Genomic DNA, 14,064 nt, shown 5'->3' with positions numbered 1-14,064 from the left:
CTTACGTGATTTCTGACTTTTACATCCCACTTTATGTAGCGAATTAATTGAATGCATTTTACCTAATGAGATGCATAAAGCCCATGGGACACTTAAAGGCTGAGCTCTGGGCTTGAAAAAGAATATTCAAGAAGATTTAAAACTACATGTTGGACATATGGGAGTCAAATGTTTTCATGCTAATGAAAAGTGTAGTGTACGGCAGTGTGTAAAGATATTTCACCATTCTTATCTCACATTGGGTCACTGGGAAAATTGGCTCGGAGATTTAGAAGACAAACACGAAACATGAAGTCAAAGAAGACAGCTCCAAGACGTCAAACACCAAAGAGCAAAGCGGCTTAAAGCACAACAGAGATGTAAGATAGAGAGAGACTGAAAGGTCGCCAGAGATTACCAAAGAGGAGAGGCCATTGCTGTTTAAACCACATCCCCCTGGAACTAAGACAAATTGGGCTACACTCAAGTCTCAGTGGCCCCTCCAAGTCCCTATCTCTCTCGGAGGAGGAAGCCAGCATCTCCCAAGCATTAAAGTGGAAAAACCAACGCCACTGCAAGAATTTAATGAGGAGGGCTCTGCACTGTTCTCCGCTCAGTGTGCGACACAACACTTCTTGGCATGTAGTGGTTGTCCCCCTCTCTCTCTCTCTCTCTCTCTTTCTCTCCCCTTTTTTTCACCGTCTTTGTTCCCACTGCCCACAGTGGAGGAATGGAGTGGAAATCTCGGGTTGAAACCTGCCCAAGAACAACTCTGTTAGTGTTGGGATGCAATTCCATCATGCTACCCCATACGTATTAAGTACTACACCATCAAGTCTCTATGCAAAGGTTGCGTAAAACACCATTAAATCAGTAAGTCCTCCATACACACAAGTATAAAATTCATGTACCATGGGGTTGTAATAGTGAAGTAAAGGGAACACTGCTAGCCATGCAGAGCCAGCTTTGAACTAGGGTTACAACTTCAGATTAATTGCATTATCCATTAAATCTTTAATTAATTTTCTATGTACAATATTAGAAAATACCCAACCATCAGTGTAGCACAGCACTGTAGTACAATGCTGCACCATCACTGCACAGGGTGTGGAAAGAGCAGTGGATTCACCACTAGCAACGCCAAGTATAACCCATATGAAATAAAGGGCTACTTAACCCAGATATGTCATTTAGAAGTGTAGTTGCATGTAGTTTCCAAAGGCAGTGCAATACACAGTCTGTGTATCTAAAGATGTAGAAAGAAGACATGAAGTCTTCACATCACTTCGACTGAGATCTCTGCCTGTTCTGCAGACTTCCAGTGAACTGACTATAAACAATTCACGAATCCCAACTGTGAACACGATGAGAACTGCAGTCTCTCATGTTATTAATATTGAATATGGTTGGGGTTTTTATGTTTTGAACTACAGGATAGGATCGAGAGGTTTCAGTGATGGCAAGCCCAGCTAAAAGAGACTGTGGATGGTTGTGGAAGCTGTGTGGCCATGTAGGATCCAACCACAGAGGATGTCTGACGAGCTCGATAGAAGTCTTGGCATCATGAACTCCCTTAGTTAAAGAACGTAGAACATTTCATCATGAAGTTGACTTACTTTAAAGAGCTCTATTTTTACACAAATTGCACCGCGGTACGTGTTGAATGATTGCTGCAAGGCAATAAATCGTCAACTGTTCAACTAAATATTAATTCCTCTCATAAATTATTGAAGGCAAACCACTCCCAAACCAAGCTGTTAATATCTTTATAATAGGTGCTACAGAAGGAAGATTACTTGCCTGGATGCAGTTTTTTTTCTTGCTATCTAAGAAACTTGCTCAGAGCTCAGGTGAATGGCATGTTGTATTCTAATTGGGCAGTAGCGCCGCTGACAGCAGTAATTTTGTCATGTTTGTATTGGAGCGAATGTTCTGCTACATTGACTTTCCTACCTGCTCCATATCACTGTGTTATTTTGCTTTAAAGCTCTTTAGAGCTCATTTTATCTGACATACAGTATATTTGTATTCACAAACTTTTCCAATGAAGAAACATTTTGACTTTTTAAAGTCTCTCCTGCTGTTCTCTAAGTGCCTTTTTCAACTTCATAAATCAACCTCTATAATAATTTTAATGGTTTTTATTATTATGACATTCTTTAAAAAGATGTAGACATGCAAAGATTTGTTTTGTGTAAGTGATTTTTGCCACATTACCACTTTTCAATTGAACTCTGCTGCTACAAAAAATACATTAACTACTGACTCCATCCGTTGGATTGGGCCAAAGCTCCCACATTGACTTTAAACAGATCACAGTTGTGCGTCTCTGTGGAGCGCTGCACAACACAAGAAATGAAAAACTGAGCCGAAATGGAGGTTTGTCCTCCCTTTGTAAATATTTGATCAAGGTAGAAATCCTGGGCAGCCATGAGATTGAGATTGGAGTGCAGGCATTGACTTTTATTTGGGAGCTGCTTATGTGAGATCGGGAGGAGGAGGGGAGGGGTGAGAAAAAAAATTAATTTAAGGAGCGAGAGGCAGGAAAGCTTTCAGGCGAGGGGGGGAGTGTGTGTTGAAAGTGGGGGGAAGGGGTTGATGGATGAACATTCCCAACACAGGCCTGATTGAGTGGTAAAACAAGCCTTATGAATTAATGCTTGGTTATAATCCAGAGAAAGCACACTGACAGCCACAGCTGAGCTGAACTCAAGAACACATTCTGCCTTTTTAACACAAAGAACTGACTTTATACATTCCCTTTGGACAGAATCTGTTAAAAAAATATGTTTTGGTTTTGAGAGCAGTTTACACAGTAATTCCAAGTTTACCCAAGTAAAACTAGGACAAGTGTCTTCACCCAAACTGCTGGGTAAACATCAGGCACATGAAAGCGTTTCATAGTTATCTCAGCAGCTGTGACCACAAGTGAAAATACCAGGCAAAGTTAAAGAGTGTAAATGGCTTTAATTGGGCAACAGTCTGTTTTATTGCTGGTGTGTTTATCATTGTGTATGTTTGACAATTGTTTTGTTTTTCTTTCTATAGCCTCACTTATATTGTTTTAGCATGCTAAACGAAGCTAATCGGCATTAAAGTAAAACAAAAAAGGCTGGAATTTGATCAGTCATACGCCAAATATAATCCAAAGATGTAACTTATGACAGAGCTAGATGAAAAGTTGAAGGACCACAAAAAGTGCTCATTTTATGTGGTTGTTTTTAATGTTTTTAACGTTTGGCAGGTAGCACGTTGATGCCAAAAATCACAGCTTTTAGGCTAATTAGCAGAGTGTCCCTCGATGGGCCCTTAAAATACTCAAAAATCAACAACAACAAAATGCAACAGAACGATAAAGAGACAAACTAATACAACACTGTTAAAAAAAATTAATTACATGAAAGTCCGAACCAACGTCATTGTTAATTCAACATGGAATTTAAATTTCTGAACCAATACATGTAAGTGGCAACAGATGATAAAGCAAGCTCTTATGGATTTCTTATCTGGGGACTGTTAATGTTTTTACATTTTATCAACATTAACTTCTAATTTCAAATAATATCAGTCTCAACAAAAGGTACTGAGTTAAGGCCCACAGGGTGTGAGCAGAGCCCGTGACGTGGGATAACATTGTTCAATATTGGAACAGCAGGATAAAACCCATTACTAACATTTCCTGTGTCTGTGCTGTTCAGCATGTTTGTCACAGTCCCTGTGTTTCTAACATGTCTTCTCTCCTGACTGCATAATAATTTCAAGTAGCAGAAGTGCTGTTGCTTTAACTCTTTGTTGACAGATAGCTGCGCCTTCACCTGATTGTCCAAATGGTGTCACATCAACAGGCAATTATCTTGACAAAGAAATTACAGGAGTATAAAAAAAAACAAAATACACACTAGTGTTAGTTTTAAAAGTGTGTGTTCTCTTTTTTTTTAGTCAAACACTGAATATCTTACTGCTTATGGTGCTTTTTTATGGCACTCGTACAGCAGCCAGATCTCAGCAATTAACCCGCTGAGAAAAAGGCGATTATCACTGACGGAAATGATGGCCAACATTACAAAATAAGATCCAGGCTGTAAATAGCGAGAGTTTGGTTTCCGCTCAGTGTCTGTGTCTGAGCCAAAAGTGGCCGTCTATCTTCATAAAATGTTAATATCCTGTTTATTTCATCATTAAGAGCCAAGCAGGAAATTTTAAAAGGTGTCCTTCTGTGTCCTCAACACTTCGCATCAACTTTGAGATTCAGCCTGAATCCTAATTTCTTTAGCTTAATTCATTAATGACTTTTATTGTAAATGCTACATTGTGGGCACTTAATAGCTGTAAAATTATTATGGTGTGTGTGTGTGTCGTATGTGCATGCACACATTTTTCCATGGTGAAAAATGGGATTACACTTTATGGCCATTAGTTTGGGCTGTGTTCGGAATAATGAACCAGGGTGACAGTAGGAAGTCAGTGTGAGCAGAGAGGGGAGAAACGGAGAGGGCCAGGAAAAGGAATCAAATACTGCTGTATAAATGAAAAAGAAAGAAAAGGGGGGACAAATAGGGAAGATGAAAAGGAAGATGTTCGGAGAAAGAAAGACGAGAAGAGAGATTACGAATGAAGAAACGTAAAATAGAGCGCGGGCAGGAGACCGAGGAAAAGGAAAACAACATTTGGGAGGAATGAATAACTGAAAAGTGGTAAAAAGGAAGGAAAACCAGCAGAAAAAGGAAGGACAGTAGCTGACGAGAAGTGAGTGAAAATTTAGCTAAACTGTTGAGTAAAACATGAGGGCTGCTGTCTAACTGGCACACCAAATATCATAGTAAGATTGTGACATTTCTTTCACCTTTCTCAGGGAGAAAGCAGCTGCTTCCATTCCACTGTCAGCAGGGATGACTGATGGAAGTCGAGTGAAGTGCATTTCGCCATTCAAAATGAGAAAGCATTCTGGGAAATGGCAGGAACACCCATCTACACCTTTCACCAGTGTATCGGCGAGCTGTCACAGCTCCAGAGTGAATGGCCACCTATCAAGCCTGACAAAAGAACACAAAGTGTCTGAAAGTCCTGACGTGCCAAGATGGCAGCGCAGGAGAGGGAGGAGGGCCCGTGGTCAGAATAACCACCACCTGGCAACCGTCTGCCGCCTCTCTGTCAGGAATATCCCATCAAATTGCATCTTACTGCTTCCAAAATGACTGGCTGAGTCACAAGTGTCAATGCAGGGGACAGGTGCAGTGCAAACTCTTTCTTTGGCTTTCGTCATGTCCATTTGTTTTCCCATCTCATCTCCCTGCTCCCCTCGCCTCACCTCGCAGTGTTTGTTTAGTGTCGCCATCGGTTAGGCTCGTCAGCCTCCGCGCTGGCCGACAGCCTGTCAGTCTAAGCTCCTTTTAACACTCAGCAGCCCTGCACAGTGACACAGAAGCTCCCCTGGCATCGCGCTTAGCAAAATGGAAAAAAAGGGGGCTTGGCTGCGTACACCTCTCTACTCTCATCAGCATCTCGTGCTGCCTCCATGTCTTCCTCTTTTCTTTGTTTTCCCCCATCTCTGTGTTGTGTTTCTGCCTGCATGCAACCACAGCCTGCCAGGGTGTCCCGCAGCATTTATTGGTTTACAAAGAGGGAACGGAGACAAAAGGAAAATGAAGTGTTCAGGATTTTTGGCCTTAAGTACAGTCACCTAATCTTTCACTCTGTCGATCCTTCCTGTAGAGCTGGGTAAGGCTTGGTTTTTTTTTTGTGCCAGTATAGCAGATATGTTACTTTGGGTAATAGAAATGTATTTTCTAACGCTGGCAGCCCTGGTAGATTGTTTATTACATGATCCTGTTTAAGTTAATAATTAAGTTAAAAAAGAAATTCAAGATTCAATCATTTTATCGTCATATGCACAGTAAAAACACAGCGTTTCTACCATACACCGAAATTCTTACTTTGTCAGTCTCCCTTCACGGAACAGTAAAAACAAAGAATTTAAGTAAAAACATATTGAACCAGCTTGAACCATCGTGATTTATGCAGCCTTAAGCTAAGACTTCTGTCTTTTGTGTCATTAAATGGAACATTAGTTGATAAAAACATTACGTTACATCACAAGTAGGTTAAAATGGATTGAAAACAAGTAGGTTGCAGCGATCAGGCCACAGGTGATTTGTTCGTTGTTTGCATGATCTTTTTAGAATTGATTTAAAATTAAAACCACGATCGCTGGAGCAAAACACATTGCACAGATTTTAGGAATATAAAGCATTTTAAGACACTCAAGTGCATTTGCATTGTAGTTTTAAGGTTTAATTAGGACTTGTTCATTATTTTTGATACAATGGAATAAATGAACATGTTATTAAAACAGGGTTGGTTGTTCTGACAAAACCTCAATTATCATCCCCCACTGCTGTAACCCTCACCTTGACAGCATGTTAGGCCTGTTTTAGCTGCTTGTTTTGGTTTTCCAGGCCAGAAACGTCTTTTAACCATGGCTGTGTTCGAAATGCCGTACTATATACTACATGCTACAAGCTACATACTACATAATACATATTATATACTACATGCTATATACTGCATACTGCGTCGGCGGTAGTCTGTAGTATGTAGCTTCTTCAGCTACAGCGCCCCCTTCTGCTGGAATGCTGCTGCTGTCCGTCATTTCAACTGCCACTGTGACGTTCCAGCGCTTTGCATTGTGGTCAGATGAATACTGGAGATTTTCTCCAAATTAGTACAACATCCGGGTATTTTTGGCATGCTGCACATTTTGCTTTGTTTACATACTGCATACTACATTTTGGCTAAATCAGTACGTGTGGCATTTCGAACACAGCCCATGCTTGCAGAACAATTATCATCCAGGAAGTTCTGCTAAAATCCATTGAACACTTCCTGCCCAGCAAAAAAGACGGACAATGTCAGGAACAAGGTGGTGACCATAGCGGAGCATTTAGCAGCTAAAGAGAATTGTATTCGGCAGCTGGTGGAGACCAAAACAGAGCTCAGATGAGAGGTATTATCGGTGCTCTGAAACATGTCTCCAAATGAATCACAAAGTTGCAAAAGGAGCTGTTTGCCGAAAGTATCGAGGCTTTTAAGCCGACACGTTCTGTTTGGGTTTTTTTCTACAGGTCGAAAAATGAAGTTGGTGGAGACCCAAGCGGAGCTAAAAGATGAGTAAATATTAGCATAACTCCAAATGAAAAATGCTGTTGTTCCGTGTCTGTTGGACTGTTTGCTGTAAGCTCCGAGGTGTTAATTCTCAGCCCCTGTTGCCGAGCTGAGAGAAACGTCAAAGTCATTGATGGTTACAAATCCTTCACACAAGCCACGCAAAGCGCTCTGCTACTGTTTTTCATTAAAGACAATGCAACTGGGGCTATAGTGGAAAGAGCCTTCTTCAAAGTATGTTTGATGCTGGATCTCGGCTTTTTCCAGGAGCACTAGTCAGACATATGAATGAAATGCCTTCATGAGAAGCATAATGGTGATAATGGCAGAGGAAAACAGAACATATGGCAGCTAACACGAAATCCTGCCTGAAGCAAAGACGACTTAGCAAAGCAGAATGAACAGAGTGAGAAAAGTGGAGAGGGATGGGAGAAAGCTCTCACAGGCCTGACTGAGCTGGAAATCAGGATGCACCTTCCTCCCAATCTCTTAATCCAAGAGTGGACTTGATTAAAACAATGAAGTGGAACAATGGAGAGGTAAAAGGAGCAGGAAAAAAAGTGGTTGTAGAGTTCACCTTATTTTCAGCAGCCCATTAAGCCTGGGAGCAATGGGGCTTGGCAAGAAAAGAAGGCCAAATTGCTCCATCTTTTCCCAGAATTCCCTGTTTCAGGCTCCACATGAGATTATCAAGTGCAATGTAAAAAAAAAAAAAAAAAAAAAAGAGAAGCACAAAAAGAAAAAACAAAATAAGACAATGCTCCATGCTCTGCTCCACGCATCATATACCTGTGATATCATTAGCGCCTCTGCACTTAATATCATCATTACTATTGTTATCATTATCAGACCCATTTATCTTTAGTTTCCCCCTTTGTGCAACAAAGCGGCATCATTTCCTGCTAAAAATCGATAGCACAACAGAAGGGATGTTTTCTTTTTTTCTCTAGTTATCTGGCTCCCGATCCCTCTCGCGCTCAGCTACCTCCTAATGACAAGCCGACAGATACCAAAGCAGCATCCTACATGGATAACTGCCTGACACCACCTCTCCCACCCCCACTGCATCTTACATACACACACACAAACAAACATGACACCGTATCTTTTAAATCAATCTATTAAGGAGAGCCGGGGTGGCGTCGGCTGGCCCCACGCTCACTGATAAAGCGAACCGTGGGCCAACGTGCAAGCGTTTTTCCGGCCACAGCGGAGGGCAGATAATAGCTCGGTGAGCACAGAGATGATGATGATGATGATGATAATGTTGGCAACCGAGGGCCACGAAGCATATCCAATCCCGTCCCTAAATGTCAACCTTCCCCCCTTATCGCTGTGACAAAAAGGCTGAGAGAAAAGGTTCGTGGCAGGGAGGCCTGCTTTGAACGGTTAACCAACACGCTCGTCTCTGGATTAAAGAAACGAATAAAGGTGTGTGTGCATACACACTCTAACAGCGGAGGAAAAGAGGTGAATTAAAAATAGGGGGTAGGGGGAGACAGAGATAGATGGAAGGAGGGGTGAGTGTGTTTGTGGGGGTGAAATGATGTGCTAGCTCAGGCGCTTGTTGGGAGATTACAATGACTGTTCTGTTTTTCCTCGCAGCCAGGAGCGACAGGGCCCATTCATTTTTCACAGCAAAAAGCGACAGATTGAAGGCCAAACATCTCTTTCTTTCCCTGTCTCTGCTCTCTTCCTCCTTTTCTTTTTCTTTCTGCTTCTCTCTTGTGTGTTTGGTTAACCCAGGGCTGAAGTGCAGCGCAGTGACAGGGGCGTGATGCCTCGATGCTGACACCGCATGCTGCAGACGAGAAAAGGAAAAGTGATGCCCTGTGTCAGCTATAGCGGACGCCCCGTGGTGATGTTCAGTGCTTTCCATCCCAAAAAAACAGATGTTTGCGAGGCTGCAAACCGGCCATTATGTGGGCGACCGGGGGCGTGTTGGCAGCAGTCAGGTCACTCTTGCAGACACGACAGCGCTGCACAAACTTCCTGTATTTCTAACGGCACTTCTGGGCTGAATCACTGCAGCTGTTGCTCTGCAGGGAGCTATGACATTATTAAGGTGGACTCCAGAGTAAACAATGCACTCTACTGTTGGAAAGCTCAGCGGATAAAGCGTTCAACCATGCTCCTCCAGCAGTGCAGGTTGGAGCTGAGGCTGTAATTGCGGGCGTCATAGCCTCCCAGCTTGAAAGATGAGCCGGACGCTGTATGAATCAGCAGCGTAGATGTGAAGAGAGATAAATAACTGGTAGCTTTCGAGGATTACTTGTATTTTCCTATCCTTGAGCTTTTTTGAACTATAATAGCGTGTACATCTTTCCACATTTAACTGCGAAAGGTCAAATTAAAGAAAAATCTAAAGGATGCCGTTTAAAACACGACACGCAGAAGGTAATATTTACGAGGCAGAAAGGAGATGTGGTTAAATTCTCACTTTGTTTTCACACTGCCGAAAAGCAGCCTCGACAAATATGAATCTTATCGTGACCCCAAACATCTGCATCATTACTCTTTATGCTAAAGTGAACCACAATTAAAAACAAAACACAGCTATAATAAGTCTGTCTGCATTTGTATTAATTACTAATGAATTAAGAGTTTTGTGATATTATTTCTGAGTCCAGGTCTCAATGTCTGCAGTTTTTCTTCATTCTAACGTGGTTCATTTGTCTGATGTGTGTTTTGTCACTGTACTGATGAAATGTACTGAATAAGGTTTTTAAAGCAGCACCGAACAAGCCTTTTTGCATAGTTTTTTAAGGCATTTACAATTGCATAGGACATACATAAAATACAATAGTGGTAAAACATAAAGATATATTTTTTCTCAGACTACGTTTGTTTTACAACACTGTAACTGAGCACAGCCTCTCCTGCGATCTTCACTCAACGTTTAAGTTTGTCTCGTAAACCACAAATGCTTCAAACAAATCCCTCAGTTGCTTTTTTTTTAATACACATCATCAGCCACCTAAGCCATCCACATTTGCATGTGGCCCACCGGTGACACATTTTTTATGGAAAGCCGATCTTTTCCCTCTCCCCGTTGCTTTTTCCAGCCCAATCTCCTGCCTAAGAGCCTTATTAAGAGAAAAGAAGAGCGGGCTGGAGGCAAGGAGAGCGGCGCTGAGAGCCTGCGGATGATCGTACCCAGCAGGAGAGCAGCACACTCATCTCTGTCTCTACATCATGTGGCAGCCGCTAACATCAACCAGCCACCTTGGGCTCAGTCTGAGCCGGTACCATGACAGCGCGCGCGGTCGAGCCGAGGGGAGAGAGAGGAGGTCAAGAAAAGAGAGGGATTATCAGTGTTTGATTTCTGGAGTCCTGGATTTGCATTTCAGTGACGATGCCTGCACTTTCCCAGGAAACGTGTCCTGTCGCAAAAGCATCACAAACTGGCAACTGAATATCCCTCCCTCCATCCCTCTGAGCTTTGCCTAGTCAAAACTTTTATTTTCATTTAAAATGATCATATATATCTTTGCATTTATGTGTTATCTTTCAAAAGATAAAGTGACATGCAGCTGATTTTCACAATTTGCTGTAAGAAGCCCTACACCTCCCTCCTCATTTCCTTTCAGAGCAGGTACTATTTTAAATGTTATATTTTTTTTCTAGTTCTTTATTCTGCAAAGCGTCATTTTATATATATATAATAATTAGTCTTTTTCTAATGATGTGATTCCTTTAATTTAAATGAACACATTAAAACAAGAGAGTTTTACCTGTTGGTTATTGAAAAGTGCATTTTTGTCTCAATCTAGAATATTCGCTCCATTAAAAAATGAGGTGGCCTAATGTTCAACAGCACTAACAACACTTTTCATGGACCAGCACGTATGAATTAATGTGCAACCTGTGGGAGTATTCTCTCCACCCTTCCATCTATCTATCCATCCATCAATACCATCCATCTCTCACGGCAGCTCTCCTATCACTCCTCGGCTCACTTGACTTGATTTCTCTCCAGATTGGTGTTCGGACTGAACGTGCGATAAGGAAAAATAAGGAAGAAGAAAAGGCAGGGCACAAAAATCTCTAACAAGAGCCCCACACAGGACTATCACTCCCAACAGTTTATTAATACTGACATGGATTGACTTTGTTAACTGGTCAACAGGGCAGCTTTATCTTTTGTTCTGTGAATCTCTCTCTTTACATAAGCGTGTGTCTGGTGTGTGCGTTTCATGAAATCTCTCAAGGCGCAAAAGAAATATAAGAACTAATCTAGGCGAGGCTGAAAAGTAGGCTAATACTGTCTGACTAACCGGCTCTGTGATAACGTGTCATATCTATAGACAGCTACAGGGCTCCAACACAAGCTTGGTGAATTATACACTAGACTGGCTTCTCAGACTGGGGGCTTTTTTGGGACGGCAAAAGGAATCCACAGTTCCATCACAGGGTCTAATGGAGTCATTAATGCAACGCTGAGATTTCGATAAAGAATAAGTGACATAGTCAGAACGGGGCTGTTGCGGAGCTGGGTAATATATCAGTACACTATCTGACACTGCATAATGGCAGGGTGTCTCTGTTATAATGTAAAAGGGTCCTTTTTTAATTCGTCAGTTAGTCGTTTTACAAGCTGAATTACATTTCTGAGCTTATCTGGCTGCTCAGGCTGACAGGAACAGACAGAATACCTTGCTGTCAATCTACAGCCGCACTACAGAAGCATCAGTCTTTTTAACTTGCTCATTTTCTTGTGTGTAAATATCTTCTTTAAGCGCTGTTGGTAATATCTAAAATGAACTTCTATTTAGACATTATGTGATTGATCCGTATCAGACATGGGAATATCCCAGCTCTGGAGTTTTTCACATACAGGTTCTTCGGTTGGACAAATCAAAGTGTCTAAAAGACATTTCTAGAGTCTCTTTACGCTGGAGGAATAAAGTGTATATGGACGTTTTGGTCAAGGTCAAATTATATTTTCCACTTTGATACGCCTGATTTCTCCTTCTTGTAGTTTGAGACAAAAAGCAACAGAGACGTTGTTCTTCTTCAGGTGTTGGCTGAGGGCTTCAGCTCTGGAGTCTCTGGACCTCACTATAATTGAAGCAGCTGGCTTCCTTTGAGGGAATTATATTGAATGTGGGGAAATACAGCAGTTCAGTTATATTACATAATAGCTTCAAATTAGCCCAATTAGAGAAAGGAGGGATTTAGGACGGTGCTTCTTTACCAAACAGAATCTAGAGTCAGGTCTTTTTTGAGGGTCTCCTATGAGGGTACATGAGAACCCAAACACACGAGGTCTGCTCTCCCCTCTGCATGGATTTGAGCCTCAACTGCAATTTGCGGGATGTGTGTGCAAGTGTGTGAAGCGACTTCACAGCCCTGCTGTCTTGCTTCAGGCGGTGAGATAAGGGCTTTGGCTTACGCGCCGCCGGCTGACAAGACATCACATCTTTCTCTCGTTTTAATGTACCCACATCCTTGAACCAGCTACCAACCTGCCGAGCCATACTGCTCCTTAAATGGTAGCCCAGAACATTGCAACGTTTCCCCAGTTTGATTGCTATTTAAGGGTTAAGAGGGAGAGAAAACGTGGAATTGTAGAATAAAACGGAGACGGGGGGAAGATGGCATGGGATAATACGCTCCTGTGATAAAGTTGTGCTTCGAATGGGTATGTTGGGTTCAGAGAGGTCACTCAGTTGTATAAAAAAATCCTTTCACTGCTTTCTGCGTCCCCAGTCGACGAGCCGGTGCCGGGGAAGCGCGTCAAGTCACACGGCATGAAATACATCCAGCCAGTGCCCCGTTACAGGATATTCAACGACTTTGACTTTATTCTAGCAGCCTATAGGAGGTGCGTTTCGTCCTGACAATGCTACAGTGATCATCACATTCCTTCATATACACGAGCACTCAAAAAGCCCAGTGTTTGACTTGTAGGGGTACGAAACTTACCAGGATGACAGTCGGCCCAGAGGAGCACGCAGGCTGGCAAAATGAGAGAGAAAATCCACCAGCAGCAACAGCACGATTGCAGTAGCCTCCACATGGTAGTGTTGTGCACGTCGACATGCAAACAATAAGCCGCAACAACTGTTGAGTTTCTCCCTTTTGCGGGCAAATCAGCGACGCCTTCGCTGCGTAAAAAGCAGCGCCGGAGACGCAGCGCAGACGGAGTCTGGGCACGGTGGAGGTGAAGGGCGGAGAGAAATGTTTAGAGGTCCAGTCAGAGAGAGTCTTTCCGTCCCAAAATCCCCCCGATATTCCTGGATGTGAGCATAACACTCGGATTCAGATGGTGATGGAGGAGCGTGTGTGCAGCGAGGGGGAGAGCTGATTGGAGGGAGACTAGCAGCGATGGTCCACACAGCGCGTCGTCGCTCCTGCGGCTGCGGCGGTGGAGGCAGCGTTCGTCGGGCACACAGAGAGGGGACAGTCGGTGTTGGTGGAGGTGTTAGAGAGACGCTGGAAGCTTTCCATTCCTCCGTCCGTTCAGGAAGTAGCGTGGGAGCCCAAGTCTGGCAGAGACTTTAAAACAGTCTTGAGGAGAGAGAATAAGAGAGAGAGGGATGGAGAGAGAGAGAGAGGGATGGGGGAGTGATGAGAGGGGGGTCATTCCTCTGGATCCTAGCGCCGGCGAGAGAGCGCACAGTCGCTCAGTTTAATAGCACGCACATGTCCCATAATAACAGGTAATAATAGATCAGTGCACTCCAGGCGGTCTTCGAGCTTTTTGTTCATATTAACGACCCCAAAATAGATCCACGTTATAGACGGAGTTTAACCATTCATTTGTCCTAGAAAAAATCCTGTCTAGAAGGGCTGTTCAGTTATGATTTATTAGGTCTGTTGAATCAATCATGAGCATCAGTTAAGGCAGTGTAAGGTGTAGTATTTTCCACTTAAGGTAACCCAAGTAGAGCTATTATGATTAATTTCTATCACTGTAAG

General features: G+C 42.7%; 1 protein-coding gene across 1 annotated transcript in view; it reads right to left on the bottom strand.

Moving 5' to 3' along the window:
• Positions 1 to 13,162, bottom strand: part of LOC138605376 (receptor-type tyrosine-protein phosphatase gamma-like) — a 444,649-nt gene extending 431,487 nt beyond the window's left edge. Inside the window, exon 1 of the mRNA XM_069677579.1 lies at positions 13,069 to 13,162. Within this exon, the coding sequence (XP_069533680.1) occupies positions 13,069 to 13,162 (94 nt within the window). The remainder of the gene's footprint in view (positions 1 to 13,068) is intronic.
• Between the last annotated feature and the right edge of the window lie 902 nt (positions 13,163 to 14,064).

Source organism: Semicossyphus pulcher, unplaced genomic scaffold (genome assembly GCF_022749685.1).
Source record: "Semicossyphus pulcher isolate SPU_LCO1_2020_fin unplaced genomic scaffold, fSemPul1.0.p SCAF_3, whole genome shotgun sequence".
NCBI lineage: Eukaryota > Metazoa > Chordata > Actinopteri > Labriformes > Labridae > Semicossyphus > Semicossyphus pulcher.
Note: the sequence above shows the minus strand (reverse complement) of the source record. Positions and strands in the feature narration are given on the sequence as shown.